The sequence below is a fragment of the Mirounga leonina genome, unplaced genomic scaffold, assembly GCF_011800145.1.
Source record: "Mirounga leonina isolate KUSES-001 unplaced genomic scaffold, KU_Mleo_1.0 Mir_454, whole genome shotgun sequence".
NCBI classification, from domain to species: Eukaryota; Metazoa; Chordata; class Mammalia; order Carnivora; family Phocidae; genus Mirounga; species Mirounga leonina.
Window position 1 is genome coordinate 15,025,804 of NW_023270763.1, and position 26,134 is coordinate 15,051,937.

Consider the following 26,134-nt stretch of genomic DNA (forward strand, 5'->3'; position numbering starts at 1 on the left):
TTGGTAGGTTTTATGTTTCTAAAAATTAGTCCATTTCCTTTGGTTAATTTGTTGGTGTATATGTTCATAGTATTCTCTTATAATCCTTTTTATATAAAGTCAGTAGTAATGTCCCCTCTTTAATTTCTGATTTTAGCAATTTGAGTCTTCTCTTTTTTCTCTGACATTCTAGCTAAATATTTGTCAATTTTGCTGATTTTTCTTTTCTTTTTTTTTTTTTTAAAGATTTTATTTACTTATTTGACAGAGAGACACAGCGAGAGAGGGCAGCACGAGCAGGGGGAGTGGGAGAGGGAGAAGCAGGCTTCCCACGGAGCAGGGAGCCCGACGCGGGGCTCGATCCCAGGACCCTGGGACCATGACCTGAGCCAAAGGCAGACGCTTAACGACTGAGCCACCCAGGCGCCCTGATTTTTCTTTTTAAGATTTTATTTGTTTAGCTGAGAGAGAGAGTGAGAGAGAGAGCCTGAGCAAGAGGCAGGGGCAGAGGGAGAGGGAGAAGCAGCCTCCCTGCTGAGCAGGGAGCACAACGTGGGGCTCCATCCCAGGACCCTGGGATCATGACCTGAGCCAAAGGCAGATGCTTAACTGACTGAGCCACCAAGGTGCCCCAATTTGCTAATTTTTTTAAAAAAAAACAAATTTTGGTTTTGTTTTCTATATTCTCTTTTTATCCTATTCATTACTTTTTAAAAAAGATTTTATTTATTTATTTGTCAGAGAGAGAGAGAGCACAAGTAGGGGGAGCGACAGGCAGAGGGAGAAACAGGCTCTCTACTGAGCAGGGAGCCTGATGCGGGGCTCCATGCCAGAACCCAGGGATCAAGACCTGAGCTGAAGGCAGATGGGTAACCAACTGAGCCGCCGAGGCGTCCCTATCCTATTCATTATTTCACTTATCTCCATTCTAATCTTTATTTCCTACTTTCTGCTAACTTTGGCTCAGTTTGTGCTTTTTTTTTTTTTTTTAAGATTTTATTTATTTATTTATTTGACAGAGAGAGAGATAGCGAGAGCAGGAACACAAGGAGGGGGAGTGGGAGAGGGAGAAGCAGGCTTCCCGCCGAGCAGGGAGTCCGAGGCGGGGCTCCATCCCAGGACCCTGGGATCATGATCTGAGCTGAAGGCAGACGCCTAACGGCTGAGCCACCCAGATGCCCCTCCTTTGGGCATTTCTTACAGTGCAGGTCTACCAGTAACAAATTCCCTTAGCTTTTGCTTATCTGGGGATGTCTTAATTTCTCCCTCATTCTTGAAGAGGAGTTTTGCCAGATATAGTCTTTTTTAAATTAATTAATTTATTTTAGAGAGAGAGAGAATGAACAGGAGGGGCAGATGGAGAGGGAGTGAGAATCTCAAGCAGACTCCATGCTGAGCACAGAGCCCAATGAGGGGCTCAATCGCCCAATCCTGAGATCACAACCTAAGCCGAAACCAAAGCCAGATGCTTAACTGACAGTGCCACCCAGGCGCCCCCAGATACAGAATTCTTGATTGACAGGTTTTTCTTTCAACACTTCAAATATGTCATCCTACTGCCTTCTGGCCTCCATAGTTTCTGATAAGAAATCAGTTTATATTCTTATTGGGATTCTTTTTATGTGATGAGTTTGTTCTCTCTTGCTGCTTTCAAGATTCTTTTTCTTTGGCTTCCTACAGTTTGATTATAATGTTTCTTGGTGTGGATCTCTTTGAATTTATCTCACTTGGAGTTCTTTAAGCTTCTTGAATTTGTGTATTTGCCCCATTTGCTTTATCATTTGTTCAATCTCTCTCCCTACATACGCACACGCACGTGCACGCGTGTGCACACACACACACACAGGAGTTTTCCTGAAGAATGCAACTAAGTTGCAGACATCATGCTTCTTGACTCCTACATATTTCAGTGTGTATTTCCTAAGAAGAAAGATATCCTCTTAGAAAACCAAAGCAGAATCATTAAAATCAGGAAAATTAACATTTGATAAATTAACATTGATAAAATCCTACTGCTTAATCTACAGCCCTTATTCAGTTTTCATCAATTGTCCCAAAAATGGCCTTTATAGTTATTGTTTTTCCTGGTTCCAAATCTAACCCAGGATCATTTAATTGTCATGTCTCTTTAGTATTCTTTAATCTGGAATAGTTCTTCCATTTTTGTTTTTCACAATCTTGAAATTTTTGAAAAGTGTAAGACAGTCAGTCTAAAGAATGTCCTTCAATTTGGGTTTGTCTATTGTTTTCTCATGATTAGATTCAGGTTATTCATTTTGACAGAGAAATCATATAAATAATGTGCTTTCTCAGGACGGGCCCTTTGGCTAATGTTGACTTTGGTTACATGACTCATGAGGAATCGTTCAGGTGTCTACACTGTGAAGTTACTATTTTTACCTTTGTAATTAGTTATTTGTAGGGAAATACTTTGAGACTATGTTAGATCCTGTTTTTCTTCAACAGTTCATTCATTAATTTTAGAATCTTTTTTTTTTTTTTAAAGATTCTATTTTTTAGAGAGCGAGCGAGAGAGAAACAGCATGAGAGGGGAGAGGGTCAGAGGGAGAAGCAGGCTCCCTGCTGAGCCGGGAGCCCGATGCGGGACTCGATCCCAGGACCCTGGGATCATGACCTGAGCCGAAGGCAGACGCTTAACCATCTGAGCCACCCAGGCACCCCTAATTTTAGAATCTTGATTCTTGTCTAAGTCAGTTATAATTTTGATTGTTGCTAAATGTAGATTTTTCTAACCCCATCATTTCCCCTATATTTGTTAGCTGACATTTTACTGTAATTAAGAACTTTCCAGGGCGCCTTGGTGGCTCAGTCAGATGAGCATCCAACTCTTGGTTTCGGCTCAGGTCGTGATCTCAGGGCCATGGGATCCAGCCCCGTGTAGTGCTCCACGCTCAGTGCCCAGTCTGCTTGTTCCTCTCCCTTTGCCCCATCCCCCTGCTCACACTCATGCACAGTCTCTCTCTCAAATAAATGAATAAATAAAATCTTAAAAAAAAAAAGAACTTTCTACTTCTTTTATGTAATTACTTATTTCTGTCAACACAAATTCATGGATTCTTATTTTATTCAGTGGGTTATAACCCATTACAGTTGGCCCTTGAACAATGTGAGGGTTAGGGGTACTGACCTACTGTTGAAAATCTGCATATAACTTTTGACTCCCCAGAAACTAAACTACTAAAAGTTTACTGTTGACTGGAAGCCTTACTGATAACATAAATAGGTGTTAATACATATTTTGTATGTTATATGTATTATACATGGTATTCTGAAAATATAATAATGAGTATAGTAATAGTATAGAGTGATGTTGAGCATCTTTTCATGTGTCTGTTGGCCATTTGGATGTCTTCTTTGGAGAAATGTCTGTTCATTTCTTCTGCCCATTTTTGTTTTTTGGGATTGTTTTTTGGGTGTTCATTTGTATAAATTCTTTATATATTTTGGATACTAATCCTTTATTGGATATGTCATTTGCAAATATCTTCTCCCATTCAGTAGGTTGCCTTAAAAGACAACTGTTGTTGTGTCCTTTGCTGTGCAGGAGTTTTATATTTTGATGTAGTTTACACAGATTTTTTTTTTTGTTTTGAGCATCACACAACAGAGAACTTTATTCATCCATACCGTTCCAGAGAAAAGCAGGGTCACTTTAGTATGCTGCTGTCTGGGGCTTCTGCCAGTTCTCTCTCAGTGTGTTTCCATTTATCCTGCTTCTTTTTCTCCTTAGCTGCTATCCTCCTTTCCTCTTCTGCTTGAGGTTTCAGGTAGCTGTAGCACTTGGCTCCATAGGCCATACCAAGGAATAGGGCAGAGTAGTGGCTGCACTTGATGAGCAGAGACCTGCACTGCCAACACCATCTTTTCTGTAACCCTAACCAGATTTTTTTTGATAAATACAGAACAGTATTGTAAATGTATTTTCTCCTTCTTATGGTTTTTGTAATATTTTATTTTCTCTAGTTTACTTTATTGTAAGAATACAGTATATTATATGTGTATATATATTATATATATATATAACATACAAAGTATGTAGACTATGTTGCTGGTAAGGACTTCAGTCAACACTAGGCAATTAGTAGTTAAGTTTTGGGGGAGTCAAAATTTACATGTGGATTTTCTGCCAAGGGGGTTGGTGACCCTAACCCCTGCATTGTTCAAGGGTCAACTGTACTATCAAATTTTAAAGTTGGGGGGGGAGGTGGAGCTCTAAATGGATAGATCTCCAAAAGATAGTGTTAAATGAAAATAGTAAGGTGATGGAACATGTGGTATGCTACCTTTAGACTTCAATATAGATATATATTCTCTTAGGATGTGTATCTCTTTCTAATATATGTATATCTCTTTCTATATATATAATATATATTCATATATTCTATTCTAGAATATATATATTCATATACAGAGAGAAAGAAAGGGAAAGAGAGAGATAGGTGTATACATTCTAAAATAGATACTATATATATAGGAAGAGAATTATTTTAAAGAATTAGGTCATGTGATTGTGAAGGCTTGGTGAGTCCAAAATCTGATGGGGGAAACTAGCAAGCAGGAGGCTCTGGAAAGAGTTGCAGTTCAAGTCCAAAGACAGTCTTCTAATGAACCAGGAAGAGCTGATACTTTAGATGAAGTCTTAGGCCATCTGCTGTCAGAATTCCCTTGTGCTTGGGGGAAGCCAGTCTTTTGTTCTATTCAGACCTTCAACTGATTGGATGAGGCCAACCCACACTACGGAGGGCAATCTGCTTTACCTAAAGTCCACTGATTTGAACGTAAAACCCACCCAAAAACACCCTTACAGAAACATCCAGAATAATATTTGACCAAATATCTGGGCAGTGTGGTCCAACAGAGTTGACACATAAAATTAACCATCACAACTCTGCCCCTTGTCAACTTAACACCCATATCTCTTTAAATCATACTTAATCTCCATACTGAAATCTCTTTACCTGGTGAGGTGACCCAAACTTTCATTCATGAAAGGTCTGGGCCATTAGTAGTCCTGCCTAGATTGGGTTGTTGTTTTCCATTGACTTTAATCACAGGGCATGGTAATACTAAAATACCCTAAGAGGTCTGTCCCTACACTGGACAGATTGTTTGACAGACCTTGACTGAGCACCTCTTTTCCAGGCACTGTTCTAAGCATTGGGATATAGTTGTGAACAACACAGGCAAAATGTCTGCCTTCAGGGAGCTTATTTAAAAGGAAACAGAGACATAACAAACAAGATTATTACTATTGGTAACAAATGCTATAAAGGAAATAAATCAGGTGATGTGATAGACAGTAATGGAAGTGTACTTCCATGGCATGATCAGAGGTCTCACTGATTATGTGACATTTGAGCTGGAACATAAAATAGGAAAGTGAGCCAGCTCATGAGAAGGGCTGGGGGAAGGGCATTCCAGGGACAGGGAATGCCAATCACAAAAACCTGAGGCAGGAACTGAAAAAAGGCAAGAGTAGAGGATGGGAAACAAGGAGCAGGGTGGTGTGATGAGCCTGGGGTGCATAGGAACCAGATCAAACATGGTAAGACCTTTCAATTCCATTCTAAAAGCAAAGGGTTTTAAGTTGGCATGCTGCAGGATCTAATCAACCCTTTCAAGACTATTTTGGAGAACAGATTGGAGGGGGTAATCAGGGGCCAAATTAAGCCAAGAAGCCTTTGTAGTAATGCAGGGTGAGAGATGATGGTGATTCAGACAAGTGAATTTGTGATGTTTTCAACATACATCCTGAAGACAGATTCAAGACCTGGCAATGGATTGCACTAGAAGGTGAGGTACGGAGGGGAGTTAAAGATGACGCTCAGGTTTTTGTTGACTGGGTGAATGGTAGTGCCATTTCCTGAGATAGAGAAGAAGGAATAAGGAAGATGTTTGGGGTGGGGAGAGGAAATAAAGAATTCCATTTGGATATATTAAGCTTGGGATGGCTAATAGATACTGAAGTAGCAGTATTTATCAGGTTATTGGGTATATAATTCAAGGCTGAGGAAATAGGCGTGGGCAGGAGTATAAATTTGGGAGTCATCAGCATATAGATATGCCAGTTATTGGGCACCTGAGTGACTCAGTTGGTTAAGTGTCTGCCTTCAGCTCAGGTCATGGTCCCAGGGTCCTGGGATCAAGCCCCACTTCGGGCTCCCTACTCAGTGAGGAGCCTGCTTCTCCCTCTGCCTCTCCTCTCCCCGCTTGCTCTCTCTCTCTCTCTCTCTAATAAATAAAATCTTTTTTTAAAAATGCCAGTTACTGACTGCCTCTTAGCTCCATATTCATCCTTTATTGCTTCTACAAAAATTGGGTTGGGACCTTTGAATATTTTTTCCTTTGTCAATTAACACGATACTAAACTTTGCTAGTAGAGGATATTGGTGAGACGCTGCCAAGAGGAAAGGTGTTTCCTTTCTGGTTCTGGTGTGACTGCTCTCAGCACAGCTTCTCCAGCACCCAGCTCCTGCAGTACATGGTAGTCCGCGTACAAAGAGGCCAGAGCTTTCCCCAGCACTCACCTTGGGTGGTTTTGTAGTGGACTGCCTCTGATAAAACACCTCCCTGAGCAGATTTTCCCAGCAGATTTCCAGCAAGTTCCACCAAGCATAGCGCCCCAGTGACTTCTCTGCCAGTCAGTGAACCATGGCTATGCCCTCTCCAAAAAGGTCTGCTATCAGCTCTGGGGAAGGGGTTGTTCTTCCTTGGATCCTCTATCTCAGTCCTGAGTGGCTGCTTCCTCTATGTGGTATTCCTATATTCTTTATAGTTATCACTACTATTTATTAGCCAATCCCTCATTATTCTAATCCAGTTATAATTAATTTATATTAAAGATATAAATTGTTCAGATTACTGCGTGGTTTTTTTTTTCTTTTTTCTTTTTTAAAGATTTTTTAAAATTTATTTATTTGAGACAGAGAGAATGAGAGAGAGAGCACATGAGAGGGGGGAGGGTCAGAGGGAGAAGCAGGTTCCCTGCCGAGCAGGGAGCCCGATGCGGGACTCAATCCAGGGACTCCAGGATCATGACTGGAGCCGAAGGCAGTCGCTTAACCAACTGAGCCACCCAGGCGCCCTTTTTTTTTCCTCTTGACTAATACAAATGACTCAGTGCAATTCAGGCAAGATCACTGAAGAAGGAGGCAGTACAGACTGATGTGTTGACTGGACGGTTCCAAGTTTCTATGTTATTTTCCATTTTGAATGGGTGAGATGTAAAGGCACGTGGGATAGCAGTAGGGTGGAGCGGAAGCACCAGAGTTCGATCTCCTCTCCTGTCACCCCAGTCGGCCGTTACCAGAGGATACAGTCCCTTTCTGTGTCCACTTTGGCAGGCTCCGGATTTTGGCTGGCCTCTGCTACATGTGGGTACCTACCTACAGCTTGCAATGGCTTCTCAGTTAGCTACAACCACAGCTGGAATTCCTCTGCTGGCCTTTTTCTCGGGGTTTTGTGTATGTTCGGAGTATCTTCTGAAGCCAAAATGTTGGGAAAACACGGCCTGCCTTCACTATGCGGAGCAAGCTCCCAGTTTCACCTTGAGTACTCCGGCTCCTGCAGACAGACATCCCTGAAGGGCTTCTTTCAAACGCTGCCTCTACCTCCAATCTGTTGGTTATATTGCAACTCTCACGCCGACAAGAGTTGTCGGCCTGCCCATACCAGCGTCATGGACATGTAACAACAAGGGACAGAGGCTGCCCATGCTGGTGCCTCCTTGCTATCCCTACTGAGGCACTGACGTGTGTCTTGGTTGTGTAAGGCCAGGATAGGAGAAAAGATGTACAGGGTTTTCAGCTGTTGGAATTCTGGGGCCTTAGTAAGGGATCAGGTGAAACCCCTTCCTAAAAAGACAGGATGATCACGTGAGGAAGTTGAGGAGCACGAATGAATGGCCACTGCCTATAAATCCCCAAAACTGTGGGGTAGTTGAGTATCTGGAAAGCCTTCCACATAAGACACATCACTTTCTTATACATAATCACGAGGATACCTTGGTTGGACTATCTGGAAATCCTACCCCTGGATCTCAATCCACAATTCCAGGTTGTCCCAGAGGTGCTGCGGCCATAAAGGAGTCAGGATGCCATCCCAGCAGAGAACAGCACTGACGGGGTTCAAAATCAGGCAATAAACCCTATGTCTGTGGAATCCTCTGGGCTAAAGGCCCAGGCAATGTAAGTGGTAGAATATTCCTGCAGGTGACTACAGAGGGAATTCCTCAGTGTTCTGCCTCTCTGAACCAATGTGAATTTCCAAATAGAGCTGTATTTGGAAGTATAAAATTAGGCAATTGGGTTGAACATTCCCTGAATATGTCTGGAGGCAGATACATTCTGCCTTGACCTTCCGGGAGTGCCAAGTGAATAATGCCATCCTCATTTCGGCCAATAGTGATGTGGTCAGCTGACCAGGGAAGTCCCTATTTTCATTAGGAAGCTCTTGGTGAATGTAGTTTCTGGGAAAAGTATGTTGATTATCCCTTCCAAGGGTAGAGGAGGGTGAAGCTAATTTATCTGTTCAGTGGGGTCTTGCAAGTATCCTCTGCTGCCCTTGTGGAAGTAGACACAGAGCTTAGAGAGAAAGGCTGAAAATGCTCTCCAAATCCTAGCAGGCCAGTTGAGAAAGCTGAATCAGAAAGTCCGGGACCTCAGTGCAAAGAGCACCTAACTGCCTAAGAATAAGTTGGGGGCAGTGCTGGACAAAGCATCACTGCCAGGGCTGGCAACCAAATACTGGATGAGGTATGGCCAGAAGTGGCCAACCAGCTTTAAAATGCCAAAGACAGGGCAGTCATGAGTGGCGGGGGCCAGGAGGTGGTGGAGATGACCGGTGAGAGTAGGGACAGTAGGCACCCACGATGTGTGCATACACAGATGGGTCCCTGGGACAGTGTAAGCTGAGGTAGAGCTGAAGGTAAGGATGTAATGTTGGAAAGCACACTAATAAACACACTAATAAAGGCATTTATAGAAGCTGATCCACATTCTAGGGACTTAAACCTACTCATGATACCATCCCAATCCCTTTACAAAAATAACAAAGGTATAAAGATTTCAACTCAACTCTTAACTTATCAATTTCTTTTAATGGAGATCAAGCTCTAAGCTTTGTGGTGCTTTGGGGTTCTATTTCTTAATTTTTTTGTAATAAAGGAGAAGTATGTATACATCTATTCCAAAGATCTACTGGAGCTAGGCCATCTGCCAAGATCCCATGATATAGGAAAAAACCCAGGGTCTGTAATACATTAGGAGAATCTTCTAAAAGTCATGGTTTGTGGAAGGGTGATTCAGGTTGCCACTGAGATCACAGAAGGGTGGAAAAGGTGCATCACAATCTGATTATGGGTCCCTTTTATGAAGTACTTCCGGATGGTTCAAGATGGTTCAATTCAAAGTCTTTCCTGCAGTTGAGCTGGATTTTTTTCCTGGTGCACAATGGTTCTGTTTCCACTTAGTTCCGGGTGGTTGGAGGTGGTGGAATCCCAGGATATTTAGATCATGTCATTGCTCAGGAAAAACAAGTGTGTGAAGGAAGAAGTCCTTAGCCGTCGGGAATGGGACTGCCCTCTTCCTAAGTCTGAACTTACTGTTCTTGTGTGTATATGGGGGGAGGCAGGCATTCTGGAGGGAGAGGTAAAAGCTTGGCCATCGGATCTAGTAGATAACCCGGATCTATGACTTTTGTAATAACACTGTCAGTTTCTCCTTGTATTTAGACTTTAGAAGAAGATATTCATCTAAGGGAAAAATGAGATACCTAATGTTCACAGCTAATAAGATCATTGTAGAAATGAATGGGGAAAAAAAAGCACATAATTACCCTCGCTCAGAACAAGAACTATCTTCATTAGCATCCTATTCATATAGGTGCTTTATTTTAAAGTTACATTAGAAATAAAGTTTAAAATTACGTTTAAATTATACAGAACTCTAAAAAACATGACAGGAAAAACAAAATGGTAAGGAACCAAAAGACAGAAAGTTAAAGGTGAAGTAAACAAAAGCTAAAGGAACATGTTCTAAGTTAAACAAATCAAAATGACATAAGTAAAGCTAGCTAAGAGGTCATCTCCAAAATGATGACAAAGGAACAAACAGGCAGGGTTGAGACCCAGAGTCTAAGGGCCATAAGCCCCAAGCCAGGCACACAAGATCCCCTAAGCTAAACTAAAAAGCCTTACATTCAGTTATTCTCTTGAGGCCAGGAGTCCCTGAAGGAGGGCCGAGGCCTCGGGCGTCCTTCCCCACACGGTCAGGCCGCACAGCACATCTGTGTGGTTAGGCCTGTAGGCTGCAAGAGTCTGATGAACTCAGGCCGTCCCAGGTCATCTCGCCACACCTAGGGTCCAGCCAGGGAGCCACTGTTCACCTCCATCACTGCCCATGAGTGGGACCCTTCACCTAGCGAACATGTGTCCCTCACTAAGAAGGGCAGTACACTGGGGACCCCAGCTAGCTCCTTAATGCTCAGGGACATAAAAGAAAGTCTCATATTCCTTCTAGAGCATTTGCCTTTCAAATTTTCACAGGCTGAAGCCCTAAGCCTGAGAGGTGGGACACTGTGTCTGCCAAGCAGAAGGGAGGGCTCTACTGAACATCTGTGGGGACTTCAGAAAAGGGCCCTGGGTTTGCATGCTGACTTTGCTACCTATTAGCTATGTGCCCTTGAGGAAATTACACCTCCATGAGCTTCAGTTTCCAATTTGTGAAGTATTATTAGCGCATCATGACTACGTGATTGTGCACACAGTAAGCAGGTCAGGGAATACACTTGGCACAAGTGACGCAGTGCTTTTGTTTAAGTCAGAATCATGAGAGATTTAAGGAAGCAGTTGGAGGGTGGCATAGCTACCCAGCATGTCAGGACTCACCTTTCTGGGTTAATCCATGAAGTGACTCCAAGGGACATCTTGATGAGGACCCTCATTAGCCAAGAAGGTGTCAAACTCTACTTCCAGAGGAAGGGCAACTCAAGTCCATTTTCCTCAAGGAAGGGTCTTAGCCACAGAGGCTCACGTAAGCTTAGAGCCATTTATCTCACCCTTGAAAGAAGTGGTGAATGACAGGAGGGATTCTTTCAGAACCACCTGACACGGTCGTGAACCATACAGTGACTGGGCAGTTGTGCTATCTTCTTCCCCTGGAGACCTCTCAACACAAGAAGGCAGAGCTGTGTGCCTAGACTGGGTGGGCACACTCCTACCTGGAACAGAGACAAGGCTAGAGTAACTGCAGAAGGGCCTTCATGGGGCCCATCTCCCTTTTACTTCAAGCCAGGGCAGAAGTTCAGCTGCTGGTCTCAGGAAAGAGCCTATTTTATTTAGCTGAGCATCCCAAAACACATCACATTTTAAGGAGAAATCAAGACATTGTTTGCTGGCACAGTGAGGGGCAGAGGAGGGATGAGAGTAAGTCTCTAAAAAAGAAAGGCACAGCACCCAGATTCTAATTCTTTACTTTAATGCCATGTGAGGGTACTGGGGCTCCATGCACCGAAGTGCTTACAGACAGGTAGTGAACGAACATAGGAAGTGTTATGCCATGTACACAGACCCAACACCATACAGAAGGAAGACAGTGGGCCCAGGTGACCTCCCATACTCCAGAGGCAACCTGTTCCTATACCCAGTCTTTGTTCCCGCCTCGTCAACCCCTGCCAACCCACCCTTCTCCCAATTAACATATGTATACATATATGTTTCTTCCAGAATTCCAAAAAGTGCCTCTCCCATTCCAGTTCCCCACACTCCGGCTTCTGATGAATAAAGCCTCCCTCTTTTAAGGATCACAAGGCAGGTACTACCTTCATGAAAGAGCCCCAGCAAAAAGGTACCTAAGAAAGCTTAATCACTTAGAACCAAATATGGACAGAAGGTATGCAGAAGGATATTTAAAATTCTAACTGGGATCAAACTGCTCAGTGTAAGTAGTTTTTGTTTTGTTGTTGTTGTCATTTGTCTGAACCTCTTCAGGATCCAGCTTAGACCAAGATTGCACACTGAGGCTCACCCCACCTTGTGGCTTGCAAATGTCATTCTTCCAGTCCTCCAACAAGCAACACAGAACAGGAAGATTATGTCACCTGAACAGCCTGAGGCACAAGGCTCAGACAGCAACCAGAATATCCTAAGCCCCAGGAAGAAAGAATAGAAGCTTTCAGAGCACAGTCGACTGCTTTCCACATGATAAGCACTGGACAGCCCCGTGAGTTAACCAAAGGTAGATAAGGATGGTGACGGTTCCTCTCTTTCTTCTATTTAGAGCGTTACCCAAAGAACTCCTCCATCTGGGATGCGGTGATGTGTTTCACTGTGGTTTTGTTTCAATCTTTTTTGTTGCCATTGAGTTTTTCATTTTTGTTGAATTTTGTTATGGCTGCTATTGCACCATATAATCCCATCTCCTAAACTTTTCCCCTTCCCAACCAGTGAGCATGACACCTGGGAGAAAAGGCGCCCAAAGTCAAACATAATGGAAGCTCCGAAGGCAGGCACTTGGTTTGACCCATCAATGTTATGCACAAGAATTCTATGAAAATACACTCTCTTTCGACTGGGTCGAAGCATTCATCCTTTGGAACCCTCCTTCCTAACCCAGCCCTTCTTATGCTCTAGGCCTGACCATTTAGAGTGGAGAAGGGATCCAACTGGGAGAAGTCACTTCCTCAGATATGACCTTTATGTGGAGGCCATCACCTCAAACCACCACATCCAAAAGCACTCTTCATCTTGGCCTTGGCTTCTCATCAGAGAATGGCCAGATTGGGCCACTGAATTCTTTTACTTCATTTGGAAAGAGCTCTAAGCTGGCTGCCAGTATCTCTGCTCTGCCTGGTCTACTGGCCCAGAGCCTTGTCTCTCCCACAATGGCATGAAGTACACCACTGTGAGGACAACACAGGGCCAGAGGGATCCAAAGGAGTGTCTCTAGCAAGGGGCCTGGGGACAGTGTCCTTATCCAGCATCCCTGGAGCCCTAAGCTAGTCTTCAGGGCCTATTTTTGAGCAAACTTGCATTTGAGCCTACCAATCACTCTATCTTACATGTATGGACTCTAAGTAACCGAGGTACTGTGATGCTCTGTGCCGGGGGTGGGAATGAGAAGGAGCCTAGGCCAGATAACTGAAAGCACTGGGATTAACTGTCTCCTTTCTACTCACACTGCCTTTCTCCTGAACAGCTTGCCTCAGTGTCTGTCCAAAAATGAATTTGTATTAGGCAGTAACACCTATTGGAGCAACTTAAACGAAAGACTTCTGTTAGAACAAGACAAGAGCCATGTTGTTGGAGTAAGCTTCAAGCGGGGACATCACCTCCAGAATAGTGATGATTCATTTGTGGATGAAGACAATAGAGAGAACCCGTATCTCTGAACCTGAACAACTGACTGTACCTTCCTCTTAGATCTCAGTCTGCACCTCTGTTCCACCATACAACGTGAGTGCAAAGCCACGCCCCGGAATCCCTGTTCCACAGAGGGTCAGGAGGTCACTGCCCCATGAAGGAGTTTGGCAAGGTCCCAGGACTTGGCCTTCTCTTCCTCAGAAGGATGCAGACATCTTCCGTTCCCCCTTGCCCTACCTCGCCAATCTGGTCTTGTAGGACTGAGACCAGTGAGGCTGTCCTCACCAGTGTTTTACATATGAAAAAAAATCTCCCTACCAAACACAAAGGACAGTCAAGCAGAGTCGTGATTACAGGGAGAAGCCCTTAATGCAGCACAGAAATGTTATGTTCCAATTGCTGGTGCTGCATAGCTCTTCCTTTAGGAGATGCATGTCCATAGCCTGCTTAACTGCCCTAGTCTGCAGATGGGGCAAGAAGAAAATGCAGTGGGAGCAGAACCTTGTGGATCCTTTTCTCTCTCTGAGATGCGGGGAGCAGAACGTGACGGAGGTTTGCTGCTATCGTCCTACAGCTCCTGGTATAGCTGCGCCTCCCACCCAACCCTTTCTCTGCTTCCTCAGAACAGACACTCTCCTAGGAGAACGTGAGCAGGATAAAGCAGCAGGGTTTAAAAAAGAGGGGGGTTCCTATCTACAGAGGTTCACCACAAATTGGATGCTAACCATGAAATGGCAGCCAAAGAGATCCTGAGCCTCCAGAAAGGATGTTACCTCCCATAGATAACAGAAGATCTATGCAACTTGCCTGCTTGACTCAGGGAATCTGCAAAAGGAACCTCTGAAATCTGCATTACAGCCCTGAGAAGATAACCCTTCAAGCAAGGAAGGTTGGTGGAAGGTAGGAGAAGCCAAGGCCCTAAGGCAGGGCTGTAAACATTGTGCTTTTCTAAGGCCAACCTGGTGCTTGGCTTTGGCAACTATGGTTGCATCTCCAAAAGGTGGTGAAGAATATGTTTCAGGAGGAAGAGTCTTTCCACATCCTAAAACAAAGCGTGGAACTATCCCTGGGGGAAGAGGGAGAGAAGATGCTGCTTCTTCAGGCAGGGGCTGTGGGGTAGGTCCTTGGGTAAATCCCCCATCATATTCTGTGTTCATACCTATATGCTAGGCACAAGAAAGGGACACTCGAACAGGGCTGAGGAAGTGATTACACCTCTATTAGTTTGGTAACATGGCACTAAAAAGGGCAGAAACTCTCTTGCAAGATCAAGAGAGTGACAAAACCTCTCTGGACTTCCTGGTCAAGCCCTAGCTAGCCAGACCCCATCAGCCTCAGGCAAAGACTGCTGTGCCTTGAGGAAAGGTCAGGTGAGTGCAGGTACCAAGTGCCCGTTGGCCACAAGCCCTGAGCCTGAGCCTGATCCCGAGGTACAGCCGGGAGCCTGGAGCTGCCAGGAGACCTCCATCCCCTCGGCGCTGTGCCTCAGGACTTGGTCCTCACCCCAGCAGGTCTGGGGCAGTTAGTATCCCTTCCAGGGATCTTACCCCAGAGCCACTAAAGAGGATGGACGCCCTCCCTGACGGGACTGTTCCCTACCAGGGCTACTCACCACCATGTGATCTTGAACTCATAGATGGGGCGCTTGCAGTAGTAGTGGTTGACGAGGTGCTTGTCACACACCCCAATGCACTGGTGGTCCACGACGAGGCCCTGGGCTGAGAGGTCCGTGACCAGGCAGTGCAGTAGGTCATAAACGTCAGCCACAGCCTCCCAGGGCCCAAAAGACACATCCACTTCGCAGTGGTGCTCAAAGAGCTGCCCATCGCTCTCGCTCCGCTCGAAGCGCAGGGAGTTGAGAAGAGGACACTCGTAGGGGGTGATGGGCATCTCCTCCTTGAAGACACACACCTTGAGTTTGGCAAAACGGGCCTTCCGCTGTACCGCACGCAGCCTGGCAATCTCCACAATCCGCTCCAAATGGTCTGTGGGGTGAACACAGCACCCATCACTGGGACAGGGGTCAGGAGGTTGGGGTGGGGGGTGGGCAAGGCAGTGTCAGGGCACAAAGAGAGAGCCCCAATGAAGGCAGGATCCAACAGAGGAGAGAGATCCTGCAGAAGGGAATCTGTGGGCTTATGAAGGGCACAAACTTAAACAGGATCATGGATCGCCATGGCAAAAGGAAACCAAAAAGAAGGAATGAGGACAATCCTTTTGAAAGGTGATTTGATGATGTCACAGGCAAGGTGGGTCTTATTTAACCTGAATCTTCCCAGTGTGACTGGGAGGGGAGGACAGAAAGGGAAGCAGGAATCTCTCCAATCTTGAGTAACGTAGATGAATCTCGGACCCACTTCTTCTGGTGAAGACCTAGGCCCAGATAGATGCCTTGTAACCCTCCTTTCCCACACCTCGACCACACTGGGCAGTTGACCCCTCACCTTTGTAATAGGGCATGAGTCCCAGAAATGCCTGGCGCACTTTCTCCCCCTTCAGAGGCTGCATGTTCTCTAGCTGCTCCAGGAGGGGCCCGATAGCATAGTACTGGGCCTCTTTATACACAGCCCGTACACGCTCCCGGGGCGGCAGGTCCCCTGAGCGCAGGAAATTCAGCACATCTCTGAGCAGGAAGGAAAGAGAGTTGGTGAGAAGGAGCTAATGGACCTGGGCGGTGACACATAGTAGTTAGAGCACAGAATCTGGGACCAGACTACCAGCTGTGTAACCTTGGGTAAGTGAACCTAACCTCTCTGTGCCCTGATTTTCTCATCTGTAAAAGGGGGGAAATTAAAAAAAAACAAAACTACCCCATAATGGAATGAAGGGACTAAGTGAGTTAATAGATAAAAAGTGCTTGGAAAATACCTGGCACTGGGTAAGTCCTCAATACGCATTAGGAGCTGTTATTATCAGTATCATTACTATTATAACTATTATTAGGCGTCATATTTTTTATTTTTACTAGGTGTTGTTATTATTGGGTATACATAGGAATAATGGAAAGATGTGATTTCTAGACTCCTTAATCTATATATTTAAATTGAGATACAATTAATGTGCAATCAAGGTACAAATCGTATAGTTTGGTTACAACCACCACCTACACCAAGATACAGAACGTTTCCATCTCAAAGTTTCCCTCTGCCTCTTCCAATTCAACCCCAGAATTCTTCTATCAGTGAAGATTAGTTTTGCCTCATCTTGAAATTCATGTAAGTGGAAGCACACAGTACGTTCTCTTCCATGGCTTCTCTCCTTCAACAGAATGTTTCTGAGCTTCATCCCCTATGTTGTAACAAACTAAGTGGCCCCGCATTGAATGGATATGCTGTAATTTATTTACCCATTCTCTTGTTGATGGACAGTTGCGTTGTTTCCAGTTTGGGGCTCTTACGAGGAAAGCTGTGATGAACATTCCTGTAAAGACTTTCTGGGGACACATGTACCAACTTCTCTTGGGTATATATTAGGAGTAGAATTGTTCGCTCATAAGGTGAAGTGCATGCTTAACAAAATGGTTGTAGCATTTTACATTTCCACCAGCAATGTAGAATGGTTCCCCATCTTCTATATAACCTTGCCATTAGTCTTATTCGGTAGCTATAAAGACATCAAATGCTTACCCCTAACACTTGAACAAACTGGTTCCTGGAGTGAATAAAATCATATACTGCATTTTCTTAAGATAAATATTCAGTTCTTTTAGTTCTATCTTCAAATTCTTTAGTGCTAAGAATAATCAGATCCTTTACTGGTAGGTGTGGGAAGGTCTTTTCTGTAAAGATATGTGAGTAAACCCCAAGATCAAGATGTTGCCTCAACAGTAGTCTCTGACCATGATGTAATACCAGCTAACACTCACTAAGAAGTACTAACCTGTGTCAGTCACTATTCATGTGTTATCCCATTTAGTCACTTCAATGACATTGTGGGTAAGTGCCATTTTAGGTCCATTTTATAAATGAGGAAAAAGAGGGGCTCAGAGAGGTCAAGGAATACCCTTACTCAAGGAGTCACAGCTAGCAGGAGCCCAGATGCAGACACAGTTGACTCCAAGGCCATACCCACAGTGGTCCAGACCCTAATCCAAAGTGCTACTCACTGATCACAATGGGAAACGGCCCCAGGCGGCGGCCCAAGCAGCCTTCATGCGGGGGTGCTGGGAGCACATGAACTGCACCAGCAGAGAAATGTACCTGACCAAATGCCTTATACCCCTATTTTATTTTATCTGAGTCTTTAGGCAACTTCATCTGCTGCTCATGAATCATAGGCCACTGTAGTCCAGCAGCCCGAGGATAAAGGCTACAACAACCTGCTTTCTACCACACCCTTGCCTGGCTCTGACCCTCTCCAGCTGTGGCCACCTGGGCATGGGCACATCAGCCTACAGCCAAACCCTGTTTCCCCTCACCACAACCCCTTTCCAAATTAGCCCTCCAGGATCTTACGCAAACCTTGGTCCGCTCTGAAAAACATAACCCTGGGGCAAGGCCCAGCTAAGAGTGTTGTGGGAGCTGCCAGCCGGGGCCAGCACTTTCCTCCCCCAAACAGCCTGCAAACAAAAATCTTTTTATAGCTCTGCAGAGCGATGTGACACTTTGTTTTCTCAGCATTGGAGGCAGCTGACAGCCCAATGGGGACACCCAGATGGTTCACAGTAAATTGTTTGACCAGAGGCTCCTTTCTGAACATAAAAATGTCCTTTCTCCCAGTGCAGGCAATCCTACTTGGAGGCCAGCACAGAGACGTGGTGGTTGGAGAGTTTTTGCCTCCCTAGTCAATCTGTTGAAGGTGGAGAACCATGTTAGTTCTCTAGTCATCTCCAAAGTTAGACTGAAGGGGCAAAGAGCTTTAGCCACATGCTCTGGAAGGACCTGGCCAGGGGTCACACCAAGGCTCCTCATGTAATTGGCATGGCAGGCCTGTGAGGCAGCTATCATTATTTCTCATTTCACAAATAAGGAAACTAAAACATAAAGTCTTTAAGCTGTTCATGTGTAAGGTGTCAGAAGTCCTTTCTTGGGAAGGGCCATTTTCTTTTTTGAGATTGTGTCTTTCCATGTTTTAGTATTAAAATGACAGTCACAATTGAAGCTTTTTTTTTTTTTTAAGACTTTTCTTGGCAAAATTAAAGGATGGCAATCACATATTGGCCGTTCCCTCACCTTTTTTGTTCGTTTGTTTTAAACTCTTGAAGGAAGTCTGAGAACCACAGTCCCACACTGTGTCCCTCCCTAAGGGCAATGTGGAGCCCCAGAATCTGAATCTGAGGATTTTCCCCAAGAAGTTGCTTTAGAATCTCCCACCTCCAGGAGGGATCACACCTGCTCCACACAGATGACAACTTCCTGGTCTTTTTTTTTTTTTTTTAAGATTTTATTTATTTATTTGAGAGAATGAGAGACAGAGAGCATGAGAGGGAGGAGGGTGAGAGGGAGAAGCAGACTCCCCGCTGAGCAGGGAGCCCGATGTGGGACTCGGTCCCAGGACTCCAGGATCATGACCTGAGCTGAAGGCAGTTGCTTAACCAACTGAGCCACCCAGGCGCCCACAACTTCCTGGTCTTAAATTTCACAGGACAGAAGCAGTTTCACCACATCCAGCCAGTGTGTGTCACCTGGGATTTCTCTGGCTGTCCTCGTCTCCTCTGGGAAAAAAACTATGACTTTTGATCTCATTCAATAAACACATTGATTGAATTCCATCAGTACATTTGTTATCTCCTCTTCTAGGTATTATAGAAGACACCAAAGCCCCATACCGAAACCCAGGACACTCACTAGGACTACAAAGTTGACCAAAGAGGGAGAAACATACCCAAAGTGGGTGCCATCCCGGTCAATGAAGTACCGGCCCTCGGCGTCTGTGGGGATGTAATGCCGCCCGCTGAACATGGCCGCCAGCATGGTGTCTTCATAGCGCCGCAGGGTAGACAGGCGTGTGGTGAAGTGAGCCCCTCCAATGTTGAGGGGGACAACCTCAGGAAACTGGAAAGGAACCACCGGCACTTTCAGCCAGGCATTGGGGAATGAGAGCAGGGGCTGCTCTGCCTGCAGTCTCCTTGGGTCTCATCAGTGCTACACCACTCACGCACCCAAGGCTAAAATCTGGGAATGCTCCTTCTGATGCTCTTCTCTCTCTCCTCCCTCTGCCCACACTCCTCAGTTGCCAAGTCCACCCCACTGTCCCCCTAATAGCCATTAAATCAGGCCTCCCCACCCCAGCTCTACTATCTCTGCTCTATTACCACTTTTATGCCCTTGCTTATGCTGTCTTCTCTGTCCAGAATGTTCTTTCCACTCTCCCTCTGTCCATCTAGCAAATGCAATTGCCCTACATGCGGTGTGCTCAAGGGCACCCATCTGCGAGAGGTCTGCTAGCCCAGCTGTGTGCCTTTCTCTAGTGCACACCGAGGCACCATGGAAGTTGGCAGCATCTACTCATTCGAAAAGCTTCTCTTCAAGTGTCCTGATTTTGTGAGCATTTCTGCACTTTTGTCCCTCGCCTGCCCCAAGACAGACTTAACTAAGTATTCCCTCCATCGTGCCTTCACCATGTGCCATGCTCTCCTCTTTATACTGCCTAGCATGATACACTGGCACTTAATTACTCCTGTGAGCCTACCCTTCTAGACCCCAAGCTTCCTGAGGGCAGGGACAGCATCTTATTCACTAATCACGAGGCCACCCACAGCGGGGCTCGGAGATGTTTGTGGAATTATTCCAGGCATCCACTCCTCACTACCTCACCGCTTCTCTCCTACTTAATCTGTAGGGTAAGATCAGTCCCTAGTCCATCTCAGGTTCTGGAGGCAAGGGCAGGGGGAGGAATAGGGAATGACAGTATAGATTGGCTCAGAGAAGCTCTAGGTTCTCCCTAAAATGCTCAGGAACTTTTTTGGGGGGGGGCGGAATAGCCTTCACTGCTTGTGGTTTTAAAAGAAATGAAGCCAGTTCTCTCTAATTTTCCCATGAACCTTCAGACTAAAATTTTATACCAGTGCACACTTTTTAATATGACATCTCTCAGGCTCCAGTGTATAATTATCTAGATAGTCCTTTCCCCCAGCTTTCCAGTTCTATTTTTTTTTCCACTTTTTTTTGGAGGTATAGTTGACACATAATGTTATATTAGTTCTGGGTGTACAACACAGTGATTTGACAGGTCTATACCTTATTGTCTGCTCACCGCCAAGTGTAGCTACCACCTGCCACCATATATCGCTATTACGATATCATTGACTATATTCCTTACGCTGTACCTTTTGTCCCAGGGACTTATTCATTCCCTAACTAGGAGCCACTACCTCCCACTCCCCTTCGCCCCTTTTGCCCATCCCTCCACACTCCCTCCCCTCTGGTAACCACTGGTTCGTTCTCTGTATTTATGAGTCTATTTATGCTTTGTTTTTTGTTTGTTTTTTAGATTCCAGATTCCACATATAAGTAAAATAATGTGTTTTCAAATTCTTTGTGCAATAAAGTAGGATACAAATACATTAAATCAAAGTGACCCAGAGCCTAATGCAGTGCCTGGCTTGCCGTAAAGACCCAAATATGCACTGAATGAATGAGTGAATGAATGAATGAATGAGTGAATGAAAAAAATACACAGTTCTTGTGTATGTATGCACTGTTACTCTTCTGCAACCAAAGGACAGCAAATGCCTTCTACTTACTCTACAGCTCCTCTAAAACTATTGTATGTGCATACCAAGGACTCAAATATCATTTTGGGATAATAATACTTTACATTTCTGGAGCTCTTTACACCTTTTCCAAGGACATCTCATACCAGTCCCAGTGTCTGCTCCATAGTAGAGCTGAAAAGACTGAGGCACAGAGGAAAAAGCAATCAAAAACAGTTTCAGGGGCGCCTGGGTGGCTCAGTTGGTTAAGCGACTGCCTTCGGCTCAGGTCATGATCCTGGAGTCCCTGGATCGAGTCCCGCATCGGGCTCCCTGCTCGGCAGGGAGTCTGCTTCACCCTCTGACCCTCCTCCCTCTCATGCTCTCTGTCTCTCATTCTCTCTGTCTCAAATAAATAAATAAAATCTTTAAAAAAAAAAAAACAGTTTTAGATCTCACATGGAACAATGTACCTGTGGGGGAACTGGCCTACAGTCCTGCGCTCTTTCTCTCAAACCACATTGTCTTCCCAAGGACAGTGCACAAAAGATAAACACCAGTGTTCCTGATGGCTCCCCCCCCCCCCCAACTGCAAAGAGTACTTCCAGGGTTTTGCTCATTATCACAAGTGTTTCATGACGTTGAGAGTTCAGGCTTCTAATGCCAAGAGGACCAGCCACCCCCAGTCCAGCCCGGCCCCTCCGGAGCTGTCCATTTTCCTAGCACTCCACACATCACAACAGGCTCCCTGATCCAGCACTACCTTAGCTCCTACCTCCTAGTCTCCTTCTTCAGTGCCCAGCAGTGCCCCACCTTCCTCCTCTTTTCTCTTTCTCTTGAGGGTCATTTCGGCTCTAAAAACGATCCTGTCATACACAGTAAGGCCAGGAGGAGCACCCCAGCACAGTAGCTAGCGGAGGAAAGCCATGGAGCTGTCGGGTGACTGTGGACACATCCATTCACTGGCCTGCTTCTTATCTGCACACAGTCCCTTACCCCACCTTCTGGGCAGCTGGAGATTAGGTCTGGGCCACCACGAAGGCCTCCTCTTCAGTTTCCTAGAAGACACTCTCCTCTCGGGACTCCGAGGTCCCCTTCGCACAGCCTACCCTCCCTCCTCTAGTCGGTAAGGATGGGACAGAGGGGTGGGCCTAAACCAGCCTTGCAGTCAGTGAATACTGGAAGCGGGGGTTGGGGGAAGGCGGGGGGGGGGGGGGGGGGGGGGGGGGGGGGCAGGTGTGCCCCGGGGCAGGGAAGACACACCTGGTGCGTTTTACTGGGGGGGTGGGGGTGGGCCCGGGAGCACAGCTCCTCTGGCGCCGCCCTCGGCCCCACCTCTGACCCCAGCCTCAGCGCGGCTCGCACCCCAAGGTCAGCTCTGCGGGGCACCTGCTTCTCCCTCTGCGCCCCTTCCCACGCCCCACCCCCCGGGTACCTCCTGGGGCAGCAGGGGCAGCGCGTGCCCCGCCTGCGTGGCCGTCGGGGTGGCCGGCTCCAGAAAGTCGTCTTCAGCGTCGGAGCTGGACATGGCACCGTCTGGACGACGGCTGTCTGGCTCCCGCCCCGTGACTACCACCATCCCTCTGGCTCTGGACAGTGGGCGCGGCTTCGGGCGGGCGGCGGCGGCCCGGGCACTAGCGCCGAGCAGCGCCTGACATGACGCGGCGCGGCCGGCGGGCGGGCCCGGGGGGCCGAGAGCGCAGCGCGCGAGGGCGGGAGGGCGGCCACTCCCTCAGCGCCAACTGGCTCGCGGACCCCCGCGCGGACCGCAGGGCCACCCGCCTGACCCGGCCGCCTCCCGCTATTGGCCGAGGCTCCTCTTGTTCCGCCTCTGATTGGCAGGAAGCTCGTCCAGTCCAAGAGCAGGCAGCGCGTTCGGCCTGCGCCTGAGTGGCCACTGGGAGCCGGGCCTGCTTGCCTGCCCTGCTCTGATTGGCCGTCAGGCAGGCGGTCGCGCCCTCTCCACCCGCTCTGTCTCGCTCGGCGCGCGGGGCTGGCTCGCGAGGCCGCCGCCTCTACGCGGGCGCTCGTCGTTGGCTCGGAGGGTGGTTCCCGCATCGGGGTCGACGCCTCCGAACTCGAGAGGAGGCAGGGCTCACGACCTAGCCGTTTGTCTGTCTGCAGGGCAGTGGGTCCCGTGCCTCCTCGGGCGTCGAAGGCCAGGGAAAGCCGGGGGGGCGGGGAACCAGGTCACCTCAGTAGAGGTGCGGGAGGAGGGCTGAGGATGTGGAGGATGTGGCGGGAGGACGGCTGAGGTCTCTGAGGTTGTAAGAGAGGAGGGCAGCACTGCGGCAGGGGCCAACCCTCCTCAAGCCACAAGGGCAAGCAGGAATCTGAAAAAAGAAAACGCAGAATTGGAGTAACCGAGTTCAATTAGGAATGGCAGTGACTCTCCATCCCCTACCTGCCAGTTCCTCCGCAGACGGAGACAGGCCCTCCCCAAAGCAGCTGACATCCTGTCTGCAGCCTCAGCCGCTGTGGCCCCTCGTAGGGGCTGGGCCAGCTCAAGGACTCTGCTAGGGATCAAGGCTTGAGCTCTTTCAAACCATTTTTACACCCAGTTCCTCATCTGATCCCCATACTCTTGTGACGGAAAAGGGAAATTGAGATCTAGAAGATCGGGACAGCTTCAGAGAGGTGGGCCGTGAGCTAGAGACAGAGCACTTCCTCTGTTGGACCAATCACACTCCCAGCTGCAGAAGGCTTCTAGGTCAGTGTTTTCTCCCACTTCAGTTGCATCCAAATCACTGAGGGGGACCTTGTTAAAATACTGATTCCCAGCCCTACCTCCAGGGAATATGATTTGGTCTGTCTGGAGTGAAGCCCTTACCCTGGCATTCCTAACAAGCTGCTAGGTAATTCTGATGCTGCAGGTCCATGAACCACACTTTGAGTAGCACTGCCCCAAACGGGCCCCCTGGAGGCTTCCTCTTATTTGTCACTAACTGCTCCCGCCTTTCTCAACAGTATATATAACAAAATTTCCTCTTTCTATCCTATGGTAAGTAGGATGTTTCAGCTGTAACAAAAACTGCAACCAAAATTAGCTTAAATAATAAAAGAGAACTTTATGATTGTACATGGCAAGGAGTCTGAGCAGATCCTGGGTTGGTTCACTAAGTAACTCAACTGAACAAGGAGTTACCTGGACCAGCTTCCTTCCATTTATCCACTCGGCCAGATGGCCTCTCCTCCCCTAGGAATCCACAGGAGAAAACACGGGACTAAGGGCTCTCAGGGAGACAGTTATTCCAACTCCTTAAAGAAAGGCTGTATAGGACGCCTGGGTGGCTCAGTTGGTTAAGCGACTGCCTTCGGCTCAGGTCATGATCCTGGAGTCCCAGGATCGAGTCCCGCATCGGGCTCCCTGCTCAGCAGGGAGTCTGCTTCTCCCTCTGACCCTCCTCCCTCTCATGCTCTCTGTCTCTCATTCTCTCTCTCTCAAATAAATAAATAAAATCTTAAAAAAAAGAAAGGCTGTATAAACAAAATGAGAAGGGAGCCCCAGAGGCTCAGGAGGTAGGGAAATCCATGTCCAACCAGTCTTACATTGCATTCTGAATGTGTTGGAGTTTTCATTTTCCAGTCCTGCTGAGGATTTCCTTCAGGAGTATAGTTTCCCAGTTATTTCTGTTTACACAGTTGGGGGAGGAGGGGCGGCGGGATCCAAGATCAGCAGCCTGGAATGAGGACTTGCTGAATGAGTAAGAAGGGGTTGGAGCAGGCTTTCTGGGAAAGCAGCAGCCATCTCCACCCAACAGTGGAATGACTTCCAGGCCAGTTCACATGAGGGCTGCAGGGAAAGGTCAGTGAGACTTTGAGAGAGGGATGGGGTGAGTAGCAGATACCCAAGCAGAGGTGGGAGCTGCTCGCAGGACGCAGGCAGTTGTATACCCTAGGATCACTTCTGCAAGAGTAAACCAAACAAACAGGCCTGAGATCAAGCCCTGAGATTAGTAACTGGATTCTATTCTCCATGTCTCCCTAAAGAACTTCTGAATGCCAGCAAATCTCTAAAGTACTGACTTAGCTATTGTGTTTTCTCTCCTGATTCTAATTTATTGAATAAATAATTTAACAACCATAAAGGAAATGAAAACAGAAACAAAAGCATCCATCTTCTTTTCCATATTGCTGTCTAGTTTTAATTTCGATTTAAATATTTTAGACATATAAACAATTATGGACAATAACTGAAAACCCATATACTTAGCTCCCAGCTCATGAAGCACAAAATTACAAACACAACTGTATCTGCACACACCTCCCTAATCTCATTCCCCCCTCTCCTAAATATGGTATGTATTTTTCCATGCATATTTTCTCTTTAGTTGGGATATATGATACAGAAAAGTGCAAAACCATATATGCACAGTTTGAAGAATAATTATAAAGGAGATACCCATAAAACCACATTGCCACCCCCCACATTCTCCAAGTGTCCTCCCTGATGAAGACAACCTCCATTCTGCCAGAGGTCGCCAGCATCTTCACTTTTCTGACAATCATTTCCTTGTTTCCAAGCTTAACCACTCTCGTCTACATCTCTAAGCAATGCAGTTTAATTTTAGCTGTTTTTAGACTTTATTTTTTAAAGATTTATCTATTTATTTTAGAGGAGAGAGAAAGCGAGCAGGGGGAGGGGCAGAGGGAGGAGAGAGAGCATCTCAAGCAGGCTCCCTGCTGAGCATGGAGCCTGATAGGGGGCTCCATCCCACAATGCTGAGATCATGACCTGAGTGGAAATCAAGAGGTGGACACTTAACCAACCGAACCACCCAGGCGCCCCTGTTTTTATGCTTTTTTTTTTTTTAAGATTTTATTTATCTATCAGGGGGATAGAGAGAGAGAGAGAGAGATCACAAGCAGAGGGGAAGGGTAGAGGGAGAGGCAGACTCCCCGCTGAGCAGGGAGCCCGATGTGGGACTCAATCCCAGGACCCTGAGATCATGACCTGAGCCGAAGGCAGACACTTAACCGACTGAGCCATCCAGGTGCCCATGTTTTTAGACTTTAAATAAATGCAGTATTATCCATGCCACTATTGACGAATATTTATTTCCTAGTGTTGTAGTATGACAATCAATGCTGCTATGAGCCTTATTTTAATATCTCTTGCTGCTCTGAACATATCGAGTCACGTC

At 46.5% G+C, this 26,134-nt stretch overlaps 1 protein-coding gene across 2 annotated transcripts; it reads right to left on the reverse strand.

The window, feature by feature from the left end:
• Positions 1–9,447: 9,447 nt before the first annotated feature.
• On the reverse strand, positions 9,448–23,824 carry KCTD7 (potassium channel tetramerization domain containing 7). Of its 2 annotated transcripts, none has more exons than XM_034988734.1 (5): positions 22,426–23,824; positions 19,181–19,350; positions 15,802–15,980; positions 14,970–15,342; positions 9,448–9,751 (listed from the first exon to the last, which is right to left on the reverse strand). In XM_034988734.1, coding segments are annotated over exons 1-5 (867 nt in total). In that variant the 5' UTR covers positions 22,570–23,824; the 3' UTR covers positions 9,448–9,750. The 2 variants fall into 2 exon arrangements, with proteins under 2 accessions (XP_034844625.1, XP_034844624.1); XM_034988733.1 differs by having other exon boundaries at positions 9,448–11,217.
• Positions 23,825–26,134: the final 2,310 nt, after the last annotated feature.